At 40.2% G+C, this 14167-nt stretch overlaps 1 protein-coding gene across 1 annotated transcript; it reads right to left on the bottom strand.

Moving 5' to 3' along the window:
- Positions 1-13459: 13459 nt before the first annotated feature.
- On the bottom strand, positions 13460-14167 carry LOC110889782 (zinc finger A20 and AN1 domain-containing stress-associated protein 1). The gene has a single exon (XM_022137347.2). The coding sequence runs from the start codon at positions 14088-14090 to the stop codon at positions 13629-13631; it is 462 nt and encodes a 153-aa protein (XP_021993039.1). The 5' UTR covers positions 14091-14167; the 3' UTR covers positions 13460-13628.

Here is a 14167-nt window from a genome sequence, read left to right as displayed (position 1 = left end):
AAAACCAAATACAATACCATTGTCTCAGCGGGAAAACACCCTAACATCCATAACATTGTCCAACAACACAACATGACATAAACATGGTGTAAGGACTGTGACTTGTCCAGGAAAGAGTCACATTCCCTAAACCCCGGATGACCTCGGAAACTAGTGCAGCGGGAAAACGTGCCATACCGTGCCAGATCTTTTAATTCCCTGAAATACATGTAAGTTGAAAAATCAACAATAATGTTGAGCGAGTTCATGTGTTTAGTATGTGCGCGCGAATAAACCTTTATAACCATTGTAAGTGTGAATATTTTGTAAACTCTGGTATGAAGGCAAATAAGGAAACATATCAGTTAATGTGTAACCACATGGTCCAACCTGCGGGCGCATGGGGGGATAGGACAAGGTCACCACATGGTCCAACCTGCGGGCGCATGGGTGGGGTTACGACAAGGTCACCACATGGTCCAACCTGCGGGCGCATGGGTGGGGTTACGACAAGGTCACCACATGGTCCAACCTGCGGGCGCATGGGTGGTGTTAAGACAAAGTCACCACATGGTCCAACCTTAGGGCGCATGGGTGGAGTTTGTTATGCTCAAATAGGCCTATCACTTGTATCCCTCGAACGTACTACGAGGACTAATGTTCTTAAGGTTTCACCTACCCAAATCACATAACCTAACAGTTCCTTCCTTAGCTGACCATACCATGTAAGAAATATTCGTAATCATAGTAACATGTATTTCACCCCCGTAGTTTAGAAAACTGAAAACAGTTATGAGAAAAGGGGGACATGAACTCACAGTCGGTGCGTCTCCACCAAGTATACTCCAAGTCAGGCAGCTGTGCAACGACCTACATGTGCTAATTCTATTAGACGAACGACCGTGCCTTAGCTTTATAGTTTAAGTTTTTGAGAAATAGTTAGACAACTATTTCAGATTTACTTTTCGTATGTACTTGGTAGTTAATCTCCTTCCCAAGGATGGGGGATTTAATACATGTGCGTTCGAATTATATCATTAAGTCTCACTTAATATATTTTATTTTTAATTCCAAAATATAAATATTTTTCTCATGTTTTGGCACTTTATTAGCCAGCTAGAAGCTGAATTGTTCATTAAAGTGCTGTGTTTTGTGCTTAGAGTACGTTTTAGGCTCATCCAGTCATCGTAACTTATTCCTAGAGACGCAGTTCTACAACCCTTGTATCCCTACACTCACTATGGGTGTAGTAAAATATTTCTGGCTCATACAGGCCTTAGAGGCAACGTCTGCCTGATGCTGGCTTTATCAGCATGTTCAATAGATTATACGTTCATAGTGCTACTGTGCTTTTGTGCATCATGTTTGTCACTAGAGTTCAGCATGTAAATAATGTAGTGACGGAAATCAAAGTATGATGCAGATATGTACAAGTATCAACAGTCAAGTGGTAGTTCATCAGCAATTTCAAGTAAGCACAGTAATTAAGCAACAATTAATTATTAATTAAACCGTACGGATACCTGCTTTAGTTGGGGTTGTCACAAAAGGATTCTGATTCCCTGTTAACCTCTGTAAGCATGTTAACAAACATGACAGATGTGATTCGTTAAAGCCACACACGTCATTCTTATGCAAGAATCCTTTAAAGGATTCCAAAGCCCAACTAAATGATATAATCAATCATGGGTTGAATCATCAATAAAGATGATCACTTGTTAAACATCCATTAGAGATGTAGTGCCTAAGGGCCGAATTATCAAACATCCGTTAGTGATGTAGTGCCTACGGGCCATAATTGTTGTCATAATAAGACAAAAGACAGTGGTGGTCTATGACTCCCTGTCAGAAGGAGTAAAAGAACTACGGTTCAAATCTTCATACCGTGATTCTCTGAAATCTCGGCTAATATTATAATAACGTCCTCGTGACTAGGCTTTTATGCCACTAGCAATGTTAATTGTGATTAGGATAAGTATGTTCAAATCCTAAGTGTAAAGTGAGTAACAACTTAACCAGATATGGTCTTCAATACCATGGTTAATGAATTGCCATAAAAGACAATTCAATGATAAACTCCTAAATAGAATTTTCGTTATCTTCTGCAGCAGATACAAGCTACTATGGCGAATCCTAATGAAGGAAGTAATCATACAAATGAAGATGAGTATGATAATGCCCAAATAAATCTAACGGGCGCTCAACTTAAGGCACTTGTCGACAATGCTGTGCAAGCAGCTCTGGATCGACAATATACAGAGTCCCGAAGAAGAACAGTTTCCAAACCACCATCAAAGCCCAAGACACAATCAAAATCCCACAGCAAACCACTATCCAAACCAAAGAAGGACGACGATAAACACTCGTCCAAGCCCAAGAAAGACGACGACAATCACTCGTCGAATGAAAATAGTGTTCGTCACGAACGGGAGTATACTGATGCTTCCCGTGCTAGGGGCTGCACGTACAAGTACTTCGTATCTTGTAAACCCCGAGACTTTACGGGGGAGAAGGGTGCCGTTGAATGTATGACATGGTTGGACGAGATGGACACAGTAGTGGACATCAGTGGCTGCGCTGAAAAGGATGTTGTGAAGTTTGTGTCACAGTCATTTAAGGGCGAGGCCCTAGCTTGGTGGAGGGCGCTGGTTCAGGCCGCAGGAAAAGCTGTACTTTACAGCATGACGTGGGAGGAATTCGTTTCTCTCATCAGGGAAAACTACTGCCCTCAGCATGAGGTGGAGAAAATAGAGTCCGATTTTGTGTCATTGGTGATGACGAATCTGGACTGCCAGGCCTACTTGACGAGCTTCAATACGATGTCTCGCTTGGTTCCTTATCTAGTCACCCCAGAACCAAGGAGGATTGCTCGTTTTATCGGGGGGTTAGAACCCGCGATAAAGGCTAGTGTGAAGGCCTCTCGGCCAACGACCTTCAGGTCCGTGACTGACCTCTCTTTGTCCCTCACGATGGACGCGGTCAGACTGAGATCGCAGAGGAACAAGGAGGCTGAAAAGAGAAAGCGTGAGGAAGATACCTCACGAAGGTCGGGAAAGAAACACCGTGGAAACGGTGATGGCAAGAAATGGACCGAGTCGAGAAAGGATGGGCAACAATCGGGAGAGAAGCCCAAATGTAAGAACTGCCAGAAATTCCACTTTGGGAAGTGCAGGTTTGGGCCAAACTCACAATCCCAGTCAAAGACGCACACTTGTGGACTGTGCAAGTCTAAAGACCACAAGACTGTGGATTGTAAGAAGATCAAGGACGCGACCTGCTACAACTGTAGTGAAAAGGGGCACATCAGGAGCAACTGCCCCAAACTCGCCAAGAAGACTGACGAACCCAAAAAGAATAACGCTAGAGTCTTCAAAATGGATGTGAAGGAAGCCCTGCAAGACGACAACGTAATAACAGGTACTTTTCTCGTGAATAATATTTTTGCAAGAGTACTGTTCGATTCAGGAGCTGATAAATCCTTCGTAGACCAAAAATTTTGCAAGTTGCTGAACATACCTATTAAAGCCCTAAATGTAAAGTACGAAGTAGAGCTAGCAGACGACACTGTAGAAACCGTCTCCACTATATTAGAGGGATGTAAGATATCCATTAAGAACCATTCTTTTCCTCTATCTCTACTTCCCTTTAATCTAGCTGGTTTTGACATTGTTCTGGGCATGGACTGGTTAGCGCACAACCAGGCCCAGATAGTCTGCAATAGAAAACAAATTGTGCTAAAGGCCCCGACTGGTGAATCGCTCACCATTCGAGGGGATACGCAGTATGGACTGCCTGAGAACGTATCTATGCTTAAAGCTTCAAGGTGCTTAAAAAGGGGCTGTGTCATCTACATGGCACAAGTAATTATTGAAGAACCCAAAGCAAGGATAGAAGACATTCCTGTCATTTCGGAGTATCCAGAGGTTTTTCCCGAAGATCTACCTGGGTTGCCACCAGATAGGCAGGTGGAATTCAGAATAGATATCATTCCTGGAGCGGCTCCCATTGCTAGAGCACCCTACAGGCTAGCACCGACTAAAATGAAGGAATTGAGAACCCAACTAGATGAACTGTTAGCAAAGGGATTCATCAAGCCTAGTTCGTCTCCCTGGGGAGCACCTGTCTTGTTTGTAAAGAAAAAGGACGGATCGATGCGTCTGTGCATCGATTATCGTGAACTTAATAAAGTCACAATCAAGAATAGATACCCATTGCCAAGAATCGACGATTTGTTTGACCAATTGCAAGGGGCTAGCTATTTTTCAAAGATCGACTTGAGGTCGGGCTACCATCAGCTGAAGGTCAGAGATGAAGACGTACACAAAACAGCATTTAGGACTCGCTACGGTCACTACGAGTTCCTAGTGATGCCTTTTGGGCTCACAAATGCACCGGCTGCGTTCATGGACCTCATGAATCGCGTCTGTAAGCCGTATTTAGACAAATTCGTCATCGTATTCATCGACGACATTCTCATCTATTCCAAGAACGAAGCTGACCATGAGAAACACCTACGATGTATTCTCGGATTGCTACATCGCGAGAAACTCTATGCCAAATTCTCCAAGTGCGAATTCTGGCTAAGAGAAGTCCAATTCCTTGGACACGTCGTAAGCGAGCGTGGTATCCAAGTGGATCCCGCTAAGGTAGAGGCGGTCATGAATTGGCAAGAGCCAAAGACGCCCACAGAGATCCGTAGTTTCCTGGGATTGGCAGGATACTACAGAAGATTCATTGAGAACTTCTCAAGGATTGCTGCGCCCTTAACTTCGCTAACCAAGAAGAAGGAAAAGTTTATTTGGGGCCCTAAGCAGCAAGAATCCTGTGATATTTTGAAACAAAGACTGAGCAACGCTCCTGTGTTGACGCTACCAGAAGGTACTGAAGAGTTCGTAGTTTACTGCAACGCGTCACACACTGGCATGGGGTGTGTGCTTATGCAGAAGGGCAAGGTGATTGCCTATGCTTCAAGATAGTTGAAGGTGCACGAAAAGAATTACACCACCCATGACTTGGAGCTGGGTGCCGTTGTATTCGCACTAAAACTATGGAGGCATTATCTATATGGAATCAAGTTTGTGATCTATTCAGATCACAAAAGCCTTCAACATTTGTTCAATCAGAAGGAGCTAAACATGAGGCAACGCCGTTGGATGGAGACCTTGAATGATTATGATTGTGAAATCAGGTACCATCCCGGCAAGGCGAATGTAGTCGCTGACGCCCTGAGCCGGAAGGAAAGGATAAAACCCATCCGAATCAATGCGAGGAGGATGGAAGTAAGGAATAACTTGATTGAAAGGATATTAACTGCACAACGAGAGGCTGTGTTGGAAGCTAATTATTCTAAGGAAAAGTTAGGAGTAACTGAGGAGCAGTTAACTCTCCACAAGGATGGACTTTTGAGACTGAATTGGCGGATATGGGTTCCTATTTATGGAGGACTACGAGATGTTATCCTCCAGGAAGCCCATAGCTCCAAATATTCTGTCCATCCTGGAGCAGACAAGATGTATCAGGATTTAAAGGCAAATTATTGGTGGATAGGCTTGAAAAAGTCTGTAGCCGCTTATGTAGCCAAATGCTTGACTTGTGCGCAAGTTAAAGCTGAGCATCAAAAGCCATCTAGCTTGCTACAACAGCCTGAACTTCCTGAATGGAAATGGGAGTGTGTAACTATGGACTTTATCACCAAGTTACCAAAAACGAACAAAGGAAACGACACAATATGGGTTATAGTTGATCGACTGACTAAGTCAGCTCATTTCTTACCCATCAAGGAGACCTATAGCTCCGATACATTGGCCCAGTTATATGTTGATAAGATTGTCGCCTTACATGGCATACCTGTGTCTATTATCTCTGATCGAGATACTAGATACACGTCACACTTCTGGAAGAGTTTTCAACAATCTTTGGGCACACGTTTGAACTTTAGTACGGCTTACCATCCTCAGACAGACGGTCAGAGTGAGCGTACTATTCAAACGTTAGAAGACATGCTGCGAGCATGTGCTATCGATTTAGGTGGTAGTTGGGATAAGAACTTACCCCTAATCGAATTCTCCTACAACAATAGCTACCATACCAGCATAAAGGCTGCGCCTTTCGAGGCATTATACGGTAGGAAGTGTAGATCGCCTGTTTGTTAGGCGGAAGTGGGAGAGGTCCAATTATCGGGACCAGAGATAGTTTTCGAGACAACGGACAAGATTGTCCAGATCCGGGAACGTCTCAAAGCTGCCCGTGATAGGCAGAAAAGTTACGCTGATCCGAAGCGTAAAGATTTTCACTTTGAGGTAGGTGAAAAAGTGTTACTAAAAGTATCACCCTGGAAGGGGGTGATGCGTTTCGGTAAGAAGGGTAAACTGAGCCCGCGATACATAGGACCTTTCGAGGTTATCGAACGTGTCGGGTCAGTTGCCTATAAATTAAACTTACCAGAAGAGCTCAATGGAATTCATAATGTGTTCCACATCTGCAATCTAAAGAAGTGTTTCGCTGATGAATCATTGGTGATCCCACACACAGATGTGCATATAGATGAGAGCTTGAAGTTTGTGGAGAAGCCTTTGTCGATTGAAGACCGACAGGTGAAAAAGCTCCGAAGAAAACATGTGGCGATAGTTAAAGTTAAATGGGATGCCCGTAGAGGTCCCGAATTCACGTGGGAAGTTGAATCCACGATGAAGGAGAAATATCCCTATTTGTTCGAGTAAATCTCGGGCCGAGATTTATTTTAAGGGGGTGAGGATGTAACACCTCGAAATTTTTGAGCCCAATAATGTATTGACACGTGTCTTGAGTTTACACGTGGCATTTAATATTTAATAAAGGACTAATATTGACAAACCTTGAAAGTATGTAAATTCGAGGGTTATAAATATCAAACAAGGGTAAGTATACTGTATAGTAACCCTAAAAGATGCTTGTACCTTAAAACGAATAAATCATGGATCGTACGGAAGCGAAACGCGGAAGAAAGTGAGAGATTACAAGCTGCGGGGGTTAACTGTGTCAACATGTTTAATTATACCTCTGAGTGACCCTTTGACGTACCCGAAGCCTTGTAACAGTAAAATACGTTCACTAGAATATAATATGTAAATTCCGCGAAGTTCCGTTTTTAAACGAGAAACTTATGACCAAATTCGTACGAGGGGGGTTAAAAGCGTCAACTATATAAATTAAGGCTTCTCGGATAATAAGTAAACTATCCGGGGGCTTAACAACACGAGTAAATAACGCGAGGTCCTTAATTGTAATTAACTGAGGGCCATATCGCAAAGTTACCCCTTCAAACCTGAAAGGTCAGGTTATTAATTACCAAGATTTTGGTAATCATTGTAAAAAGATTTAAAAAGATTGTTTCTTAACCCCTTACGGACCGTAAAGGTCATGCCTTACGGACCGTAAGGGAGCGCATGATTGAATTAGATCCGCCACAGGCTTACGGACCGCAAGGCCTAAGCCATACGGTCCGTAAGCGACGCCCAGCGACAGAAATATGGCTGTTGGCTCTTTTAAGCGGCAAGACAATTATGGATGGGTTTTCCAGAGGCATGGGCGCCCCCTACTCGACCCATAGCACCTTGGGACACCTGCCCATCATCTATGAGCACTTATAGGACAATGTGGGATGATCTTGAAGCCTTTCTTGCACTATAAATAAGCATTCATAGTTCACAACTCAATCACAACTCAAAACACCTTCTCTGATCATTTCTGGAGCTTCCAAGCTTTCTCTTGTCATCCTATTTTGTGTTCAAGCTTCTGTAAGTCATTTAGATCCTTTGTGGTTTAGTTTTACTTAGTAATATAGCTAGAAATCAAATCGTCGTAACTACGGTTTGACTTCAAGATAAATCCTTAATGGCTCAGTCTCATGTCGAATCAAAGGTAGTTATGTGTTGGTATTTATGTGGGTAGTAAACATCTGAAAGGGTTCCCCATGATCACCACTCCAACTAGTTCAAATGTCGAGTCAAACGCGTACTTAAAAAGTCAACAGAAAGCTATTTTTGCGATTCTTGCATAATCTGTAATATAAACGATATGCAACCTGTTTAGACACTCATAAAACATGATAATAAGTATATAAACTTGTTTACGCCCGTTTGATTCGGCCATTTGCTATATAGACCCGGTTCGAAACCGAATGTCGCAAAAGTTTGACTTTTGCTTTGAATTCAGTTCTGACCCGTTTTAGTGCAATATAGATATGCCTTAGGACTCTCTTAGGACCAGGTTACATGATGGCATAAGCCTCTGTGACCGGTTCGATGTTGTCCGAGTCTTTTACGCGTTTCCGTTAATTACTTAAAAAGTTGACCGTAACGCCCTTTTTAAAATAAAACGAGTATTTCGGATACGTGAAAGGACCATGACTATGCTTACCAAATGATAGGCATGTCCTTAAAATTTCACGTCAATCCGAGGTCTAGAATAGGAGTTATGCTAAAAAGCGCAATTAAAGTAAACTTTAGTAATAAACGGCGTAATTAGCATAACGCCTACCTAGACCAAGATTTGGTCACCAAAACTTTTATCCACTGTAATAAAATAATATTTTGGGATTTTTAAAGATTTTTAACAAATTTTAACCTGCTCATAACCCGCGGTTATGGCTACGGTTCGGTAAATACCGAATATGCCCTTTTCGGCCAAAACTTGAGTTCTACAAGGTCTTTTGACCCGATTCCAGTTGCTACTGATTTTAAATAATAAATAAAGTATTTTAGACTTATTAAACTGATTGGGAAACTCAGATTTCCTGTAGAACTCGGAAAACCCTTTAAAAGTCTTTAAAATGACCGGAAAACCCCTACGGGGCGAATAATGAACTAAAACTCGTTACGGGCATTATGGAAGGTATCCTACTGATACCACAACCTCTTTAAAGTATATTGACTTAGGAAAACAGTGTAGGACTCCAACGGTTACCCGTTGCGCCTATTGCGCGCACGGTTCGGCTTATGTAACTAGTTTACATAAATTAGCCGATACGGGTCAAACCATATCATTTTGACCCCAAAATCCAGAGTGTGAATATTAAACCCATATAAAACAAGTCTCCGAACTTGTTGGGTCAGAATCACATTCCATTCTCGGTTTTCGCCTTTCACGCGATTAAACCGTATCTATCCCTCGAAACTAATCGGTCTAGGCTACGGCTAATATAAAGACCCGTTAGGATTCTAATAGGTTATTTTAAAACCTTCGTTCCAGAATAAGGAGCCCCAGTAAAAGATATCGGTGATTTAATTGATTAAGGAATATACATTGCAAAGGTAAATACTTTTAACTTATTTTCCCTTATACGGGCTTGGGTTACGGTATATAAAATACCGCTTGATTGAGCATCAAATAATTCCATCGTTGAGGTGGTTAATTGAATAGTTTGATCGGCTCATTTAAACAGTCTTGTTACTTAAAAGCCTTTGGGGGGTTAATGACCATGTCCCGGATATCCTTGGCATCATTTTACGAAATGGCCACGACCTCGACACCCGGGTGTAGGCGTACACCCGGTTGATGTCTATACTATTAAAAGACGTAGCCGATGGTTTACCCACCTCGGTTTTACGCAAATGTGGTGTGTCTATTGATCTTTAACCCGGCACGATCCGGGCTACTGAACGCAAAGAAGGAACATGTAATTCGTTCACAAGATTATAATATTAAATAATTTTCCCAAGTTAAGCAAATATGTTTATGCCATGTGCATCCAAACCAATTTTCAATCATTTTACAAAATGAGTCGGTTGATTGTATTTACCGGTGTAAACTGACGTATTTTCCCAAAAAGATTAAGTGCAGGTACTACACGTAATTGGCTGGTAGTAGCTCCCTAGCATCTAAGGAAGTCTCGCAAGCTTGATGTCTATCTGTTGAACAATATTTTTATTTATTTTGATCCATCCTGTGGATACTATTCAACTACTTGTGATACATTTGATATTACAGTAAATGGTTGAATTATATTTATCTTTATGCTTCCGCTGTGCATTCATATATTGTGGTTTGACTATATTATTGCCAACTACGTCACGGTAATCCCCCACCGGGCCCACCGGTGATACACGTGGAAATTGGGGTGTGACAGTGTTTGAAGCGGCGCCGGACCAAGACGGAAGGGGGACGTTCCCCATACCATCAAGCTTATCACCAACTGTAAAGTTTCTATTCTTTGTTTCTAATATCAATATTATTCGAACCATTAGGATTAACTCTTCAATATGTACCATCTAGGACTAGGACTGACTGTGCAAATCAGCAAAAAATAATGGTTAAAGGTGCATTCCCGAGATAATTAGTTACTTTCACTTCCCAATGGTTGATATAGTTTTGAAGATTTCACTTTTTTGAATCAAATATAACAAATTAAAGATGCTTATTTTGACATAAATTATGTTATCAGATTTGAAACTTCTGATGGACGACAGATTTAATTAGGAAGTACCTAGGAAGTTAAGTTTAGGAGGGGTTGTTGCTCATGGTTCCAATGGAACTGTTTGTTTCGAAGGAAAGTATGGAAGGTGCGAGAGACGTACATTCGTAAAACGTATGATGAAGCTTCATTTTAGGGTTGACAAAGAAGTAATTAAAAAACTTACTAGCAATTCCTACGACAACTTTTGTTAAGATCTATGAAATTGAAGGGGATGATAATTTCACTTACTTATTATGCCTAGAGCGTTGTAAATCCAATCTTTATAACTTGATTATGGATGAGACCTATAACAAATATGTGATACCAAACAGCATAGTCCGGTCTCATGAATTACTATTACATTTGATATAGTAAGTTCAAGTGCTTATGTGAATTATATTTTCAACATTTTGGGGTTTTTTTATATGTTTGATGTTCTTTGTCTTCTAGGGGCATCGTTGAAGATCTCCGTGAGTTGCATTCCATGGGGATTATCCACCGGAATTTGAAACCACAGAATGTGTTGATAGTCTAATACAATAACAAAACATATACTAGAATTTCCGATATATGAGTCATCAAGGACCATACTCATTTGGAAACTTTGAAATGGCGGGCGCGAGTACAGGTTTTTGGAGAAGAGACAAAAGAAACAGATTTGTTCAGCTTAGGCTACTTAATATATTTTTGCCTTACACGTAAGGAAGATTTGTTTGCTGAACCGGTGCTGTTACAGCGGAGAGATGACGTCACCGACGGTTTAGATTTCTAACCAGAAGAATAAGATGAAGAAGATGACGTTGAGATTGATTTGGTTTCATAGAGCCATTTTTGTAATTAGTAGACATATTTTTATTTTTATAAGAAAGAGTTCAATAAAGGTTCAGGAGTTGTGTTACAGAGAGAGTGTGAAGGTGTAGAAAAATAGGGGAGTTAATGTAAACGAGCCGGGCCGAACCTGAGCTCGACTAGGCTCGTCATGTTTATATATAGCTCGAGCTCGGCTCGCGAGTAAAACCCAAAGTTTGAGGTATTTTGAGAACAACCTCAAACGAGCTTAAAGCTCGAGCCGAGCTCGCTTCAATATCACGTAAACCAGTCAAAGCTCGGCTCGCCAATGGTATCATCATTATTATTATATTATATATAAAAAAACTAAATTTTTTTGTTTGAGTTCGTTTAGGCATGCGAGCCTATAGAAGCTTTGTATTTTAGGCTCGACCAAGGATTTGATAACTATATGAGCTCTATTTCGGGCTCGTTAAGGCTCGGCTCGTTCGAGCTTTTAACCAAACCGGTCACTAATAGCTCTCGAACCTCTGTGCTTGTTTACGCCCTAGTTTTAATCACACGTTTAATCATGTAAATCTATTGTTTTCTTTGTTTAATATTATTTTATAACGGCTTCTAATTCTGAACCACTTTTATTAATCATTTACGTATGCATTTTGTAGCAAGATAAAATATTTGAACCTTTCATTTACGGCTCATTGTGGATGCTCTAGGAGTGAAGGGTAATGGGCACCTTTTTCCAAATGAATCCAAATCAACCAACCATCAATTGATATCTCATTGCACCCAAAGGAAAAATAAACTTGTATTACAAAATAAGAAAAAATAAACTTATGGGTTATAAAAAATGTTTTTAGTGTTTAACTACATAATGTAAAAATAATTACAAAGCTTTCTAAAGAAATTGATGATTAAGCACTTTAGAAGCAGATTGAGTATTGATTACAATAAGCAAAAGATTGCAAGTTTGTGAGATGATTATCATATACATCTACTTGTCTTATTTACTGTGCAAACAAATAGTTTTTATTATTTAAGTCGTGTAATACACGGGACTGTAAACTAGTAGCTTAATACTCAATATCGTTTGATGTATATCAACTTACAAAATCTATTAGACCATGTGTAGTGGTTTAGTGAATAATGCTCCCACTCTTAGGCGTTTTCCGCAATGTGGCAGTCTAGTCAGCAATGAGACATTATTGGGCGTTTTTACAAAAGAGGTGTAATGGAATAATGCCCCAACCAATCATTACACAATTATTTATTTTTTAAATTACAAATTAATAATACTTCATTAAATAACGATCTAAAAAGTTACAATACTAAGAATTACATTGCAAAATTTTAGGTTTTATAAAAAATCCAAATGAGACATTTAATAAACAAAACTTTAAGGACTAATATAGCATTTTTGTAACTTGAAATATTAAAGGTTTTGAAGTTTAAAACCTCTTTTTAAATAGAATCAAAGTGCATGGACTGAATGTGCAAAATCATCTTCTTCCTCACAACAACCTGCAACATCATCTTCTTCAATCTTCTTCTTCCTTTAAATACACACAAATATTATTTCTTTTGTTTTTCTTAATTAAAACTAATTATACACACACATGGCAAGGTCCTATTCGGGAAACAAAAATCTTCTTCTTCTTCCTTTCAGCGTGTTTCAAAACACGCCACGGGGGGAGGGCGTTTTGGGGCGTATTTGGAGGAAAAAATGCCGGGATCTACTACGGATAGTCTTAAAATCATCCTTTTTGCGACCATAAGAGCCCCCAACCAAATATCTTTCCATTTTCCAATCATGAAATCAGATAAAACAACTAATAAACCCTATTTAAAAGCTCATCACCAAACTCAACCTTAAAAGGTTTCTAAATTCAAATTTGCAACTTCAATTGATAACAAACAAACATATGTTCAACAGTCATCTATTAATAACCAACAAAAATGAGTTGAATCATAAAAGTGCCAAACCAACAAATTACAAATATGCCGCAACCCCTTTTGAATTGCAAAATCGATCATACCAAAAACAAAACGACTCTTAAGGGTTGAGAAATTACTATTTATGACCCGCTAGACCCTGTTCAGAAGTTCCACTGCTCTGGAGATAGAGAACCAAAAATATAAAAAACAAATAGAATAAACACCTGTTAATTTTTTAATCAGGCTTTCTCGTGTTTAGCTAATCAATCAAACTACAAGTTAATCATATTTAATCAACAAAAACAAACAAGAAAAACAACCACAAAACTAAAAAAATACTATATAACAATTAAAAAAAACAGTCCTATAATGTCTTCTTCCACTTTCACAAATCACAATCCAATCCAACCCTTGTATCTATCTAATAGTAATCACACCCCCAACAAACCCAAAAAACTTTCTAAACCAAACCCACTTCACATAACCCATCCCATCAGATCCGGTTCACCTTATCAGCTTTAACAACCGGGTTCGCCTTCATAATCGCCTCCCTCCCGGTTTTCTTAAAATCAAACTCACAATCATGTTCTTCAGGGTACCTATGACTCCCACAAAACGTCTCTCCACACTTACACTTAAACCCCATCACACCCACCTTCTTGTTACAGCTCAAACACCGGTTCGAAACCCTAGCCGCCGTTGTCGTAGGTTGTTCCACCGTTTTCGGCGCAGTTAACGTTGTTGACGATGAAGAAGAAGATGCCGGAGACAAGGAGACCACTTTGTTCACCAGCTGTTCCATGGCGGCTGTTTGTTCTTCTTTGATCCGACGGTCACGATAACACTTTGAGCACAGGTTCATTGTTGTAGCCGAGCCGAAGAAGCCGCACCCGTTGGCGCAGAGTACAGGTTGAAACGACGTCGTGTCGTTCATCTTGTTCGCTTCAGAACTCATCTTTTTTGGATTGAAAATAAGAATTTTGGAATTTTAAAATTTAAAATCGATGAATTGGTTGAATGAATGAAATTTTT

Source organism: Helianthus annuus, chromosome 11 (assembly GCF_002127325.2).
Source record: "Helianthus annuus cultivar XRQ/B chromosome 11, HanXRQr2.0-SUNRISE, whole genome shotgun sequence".
Taxonomy (NCBI): domain Eukaryota; kingdom Viridiplantae; phylum Streptophyta; class Magnoliopsida; order Asterales; family Asteraceae; genus Helianthus; species Helianthus annuus.
The sequence above is the reverse complement of the archived record's forward strand: the minus strand, read 5'-3'. Positions and strand labels throughout refer to the sequence as shown.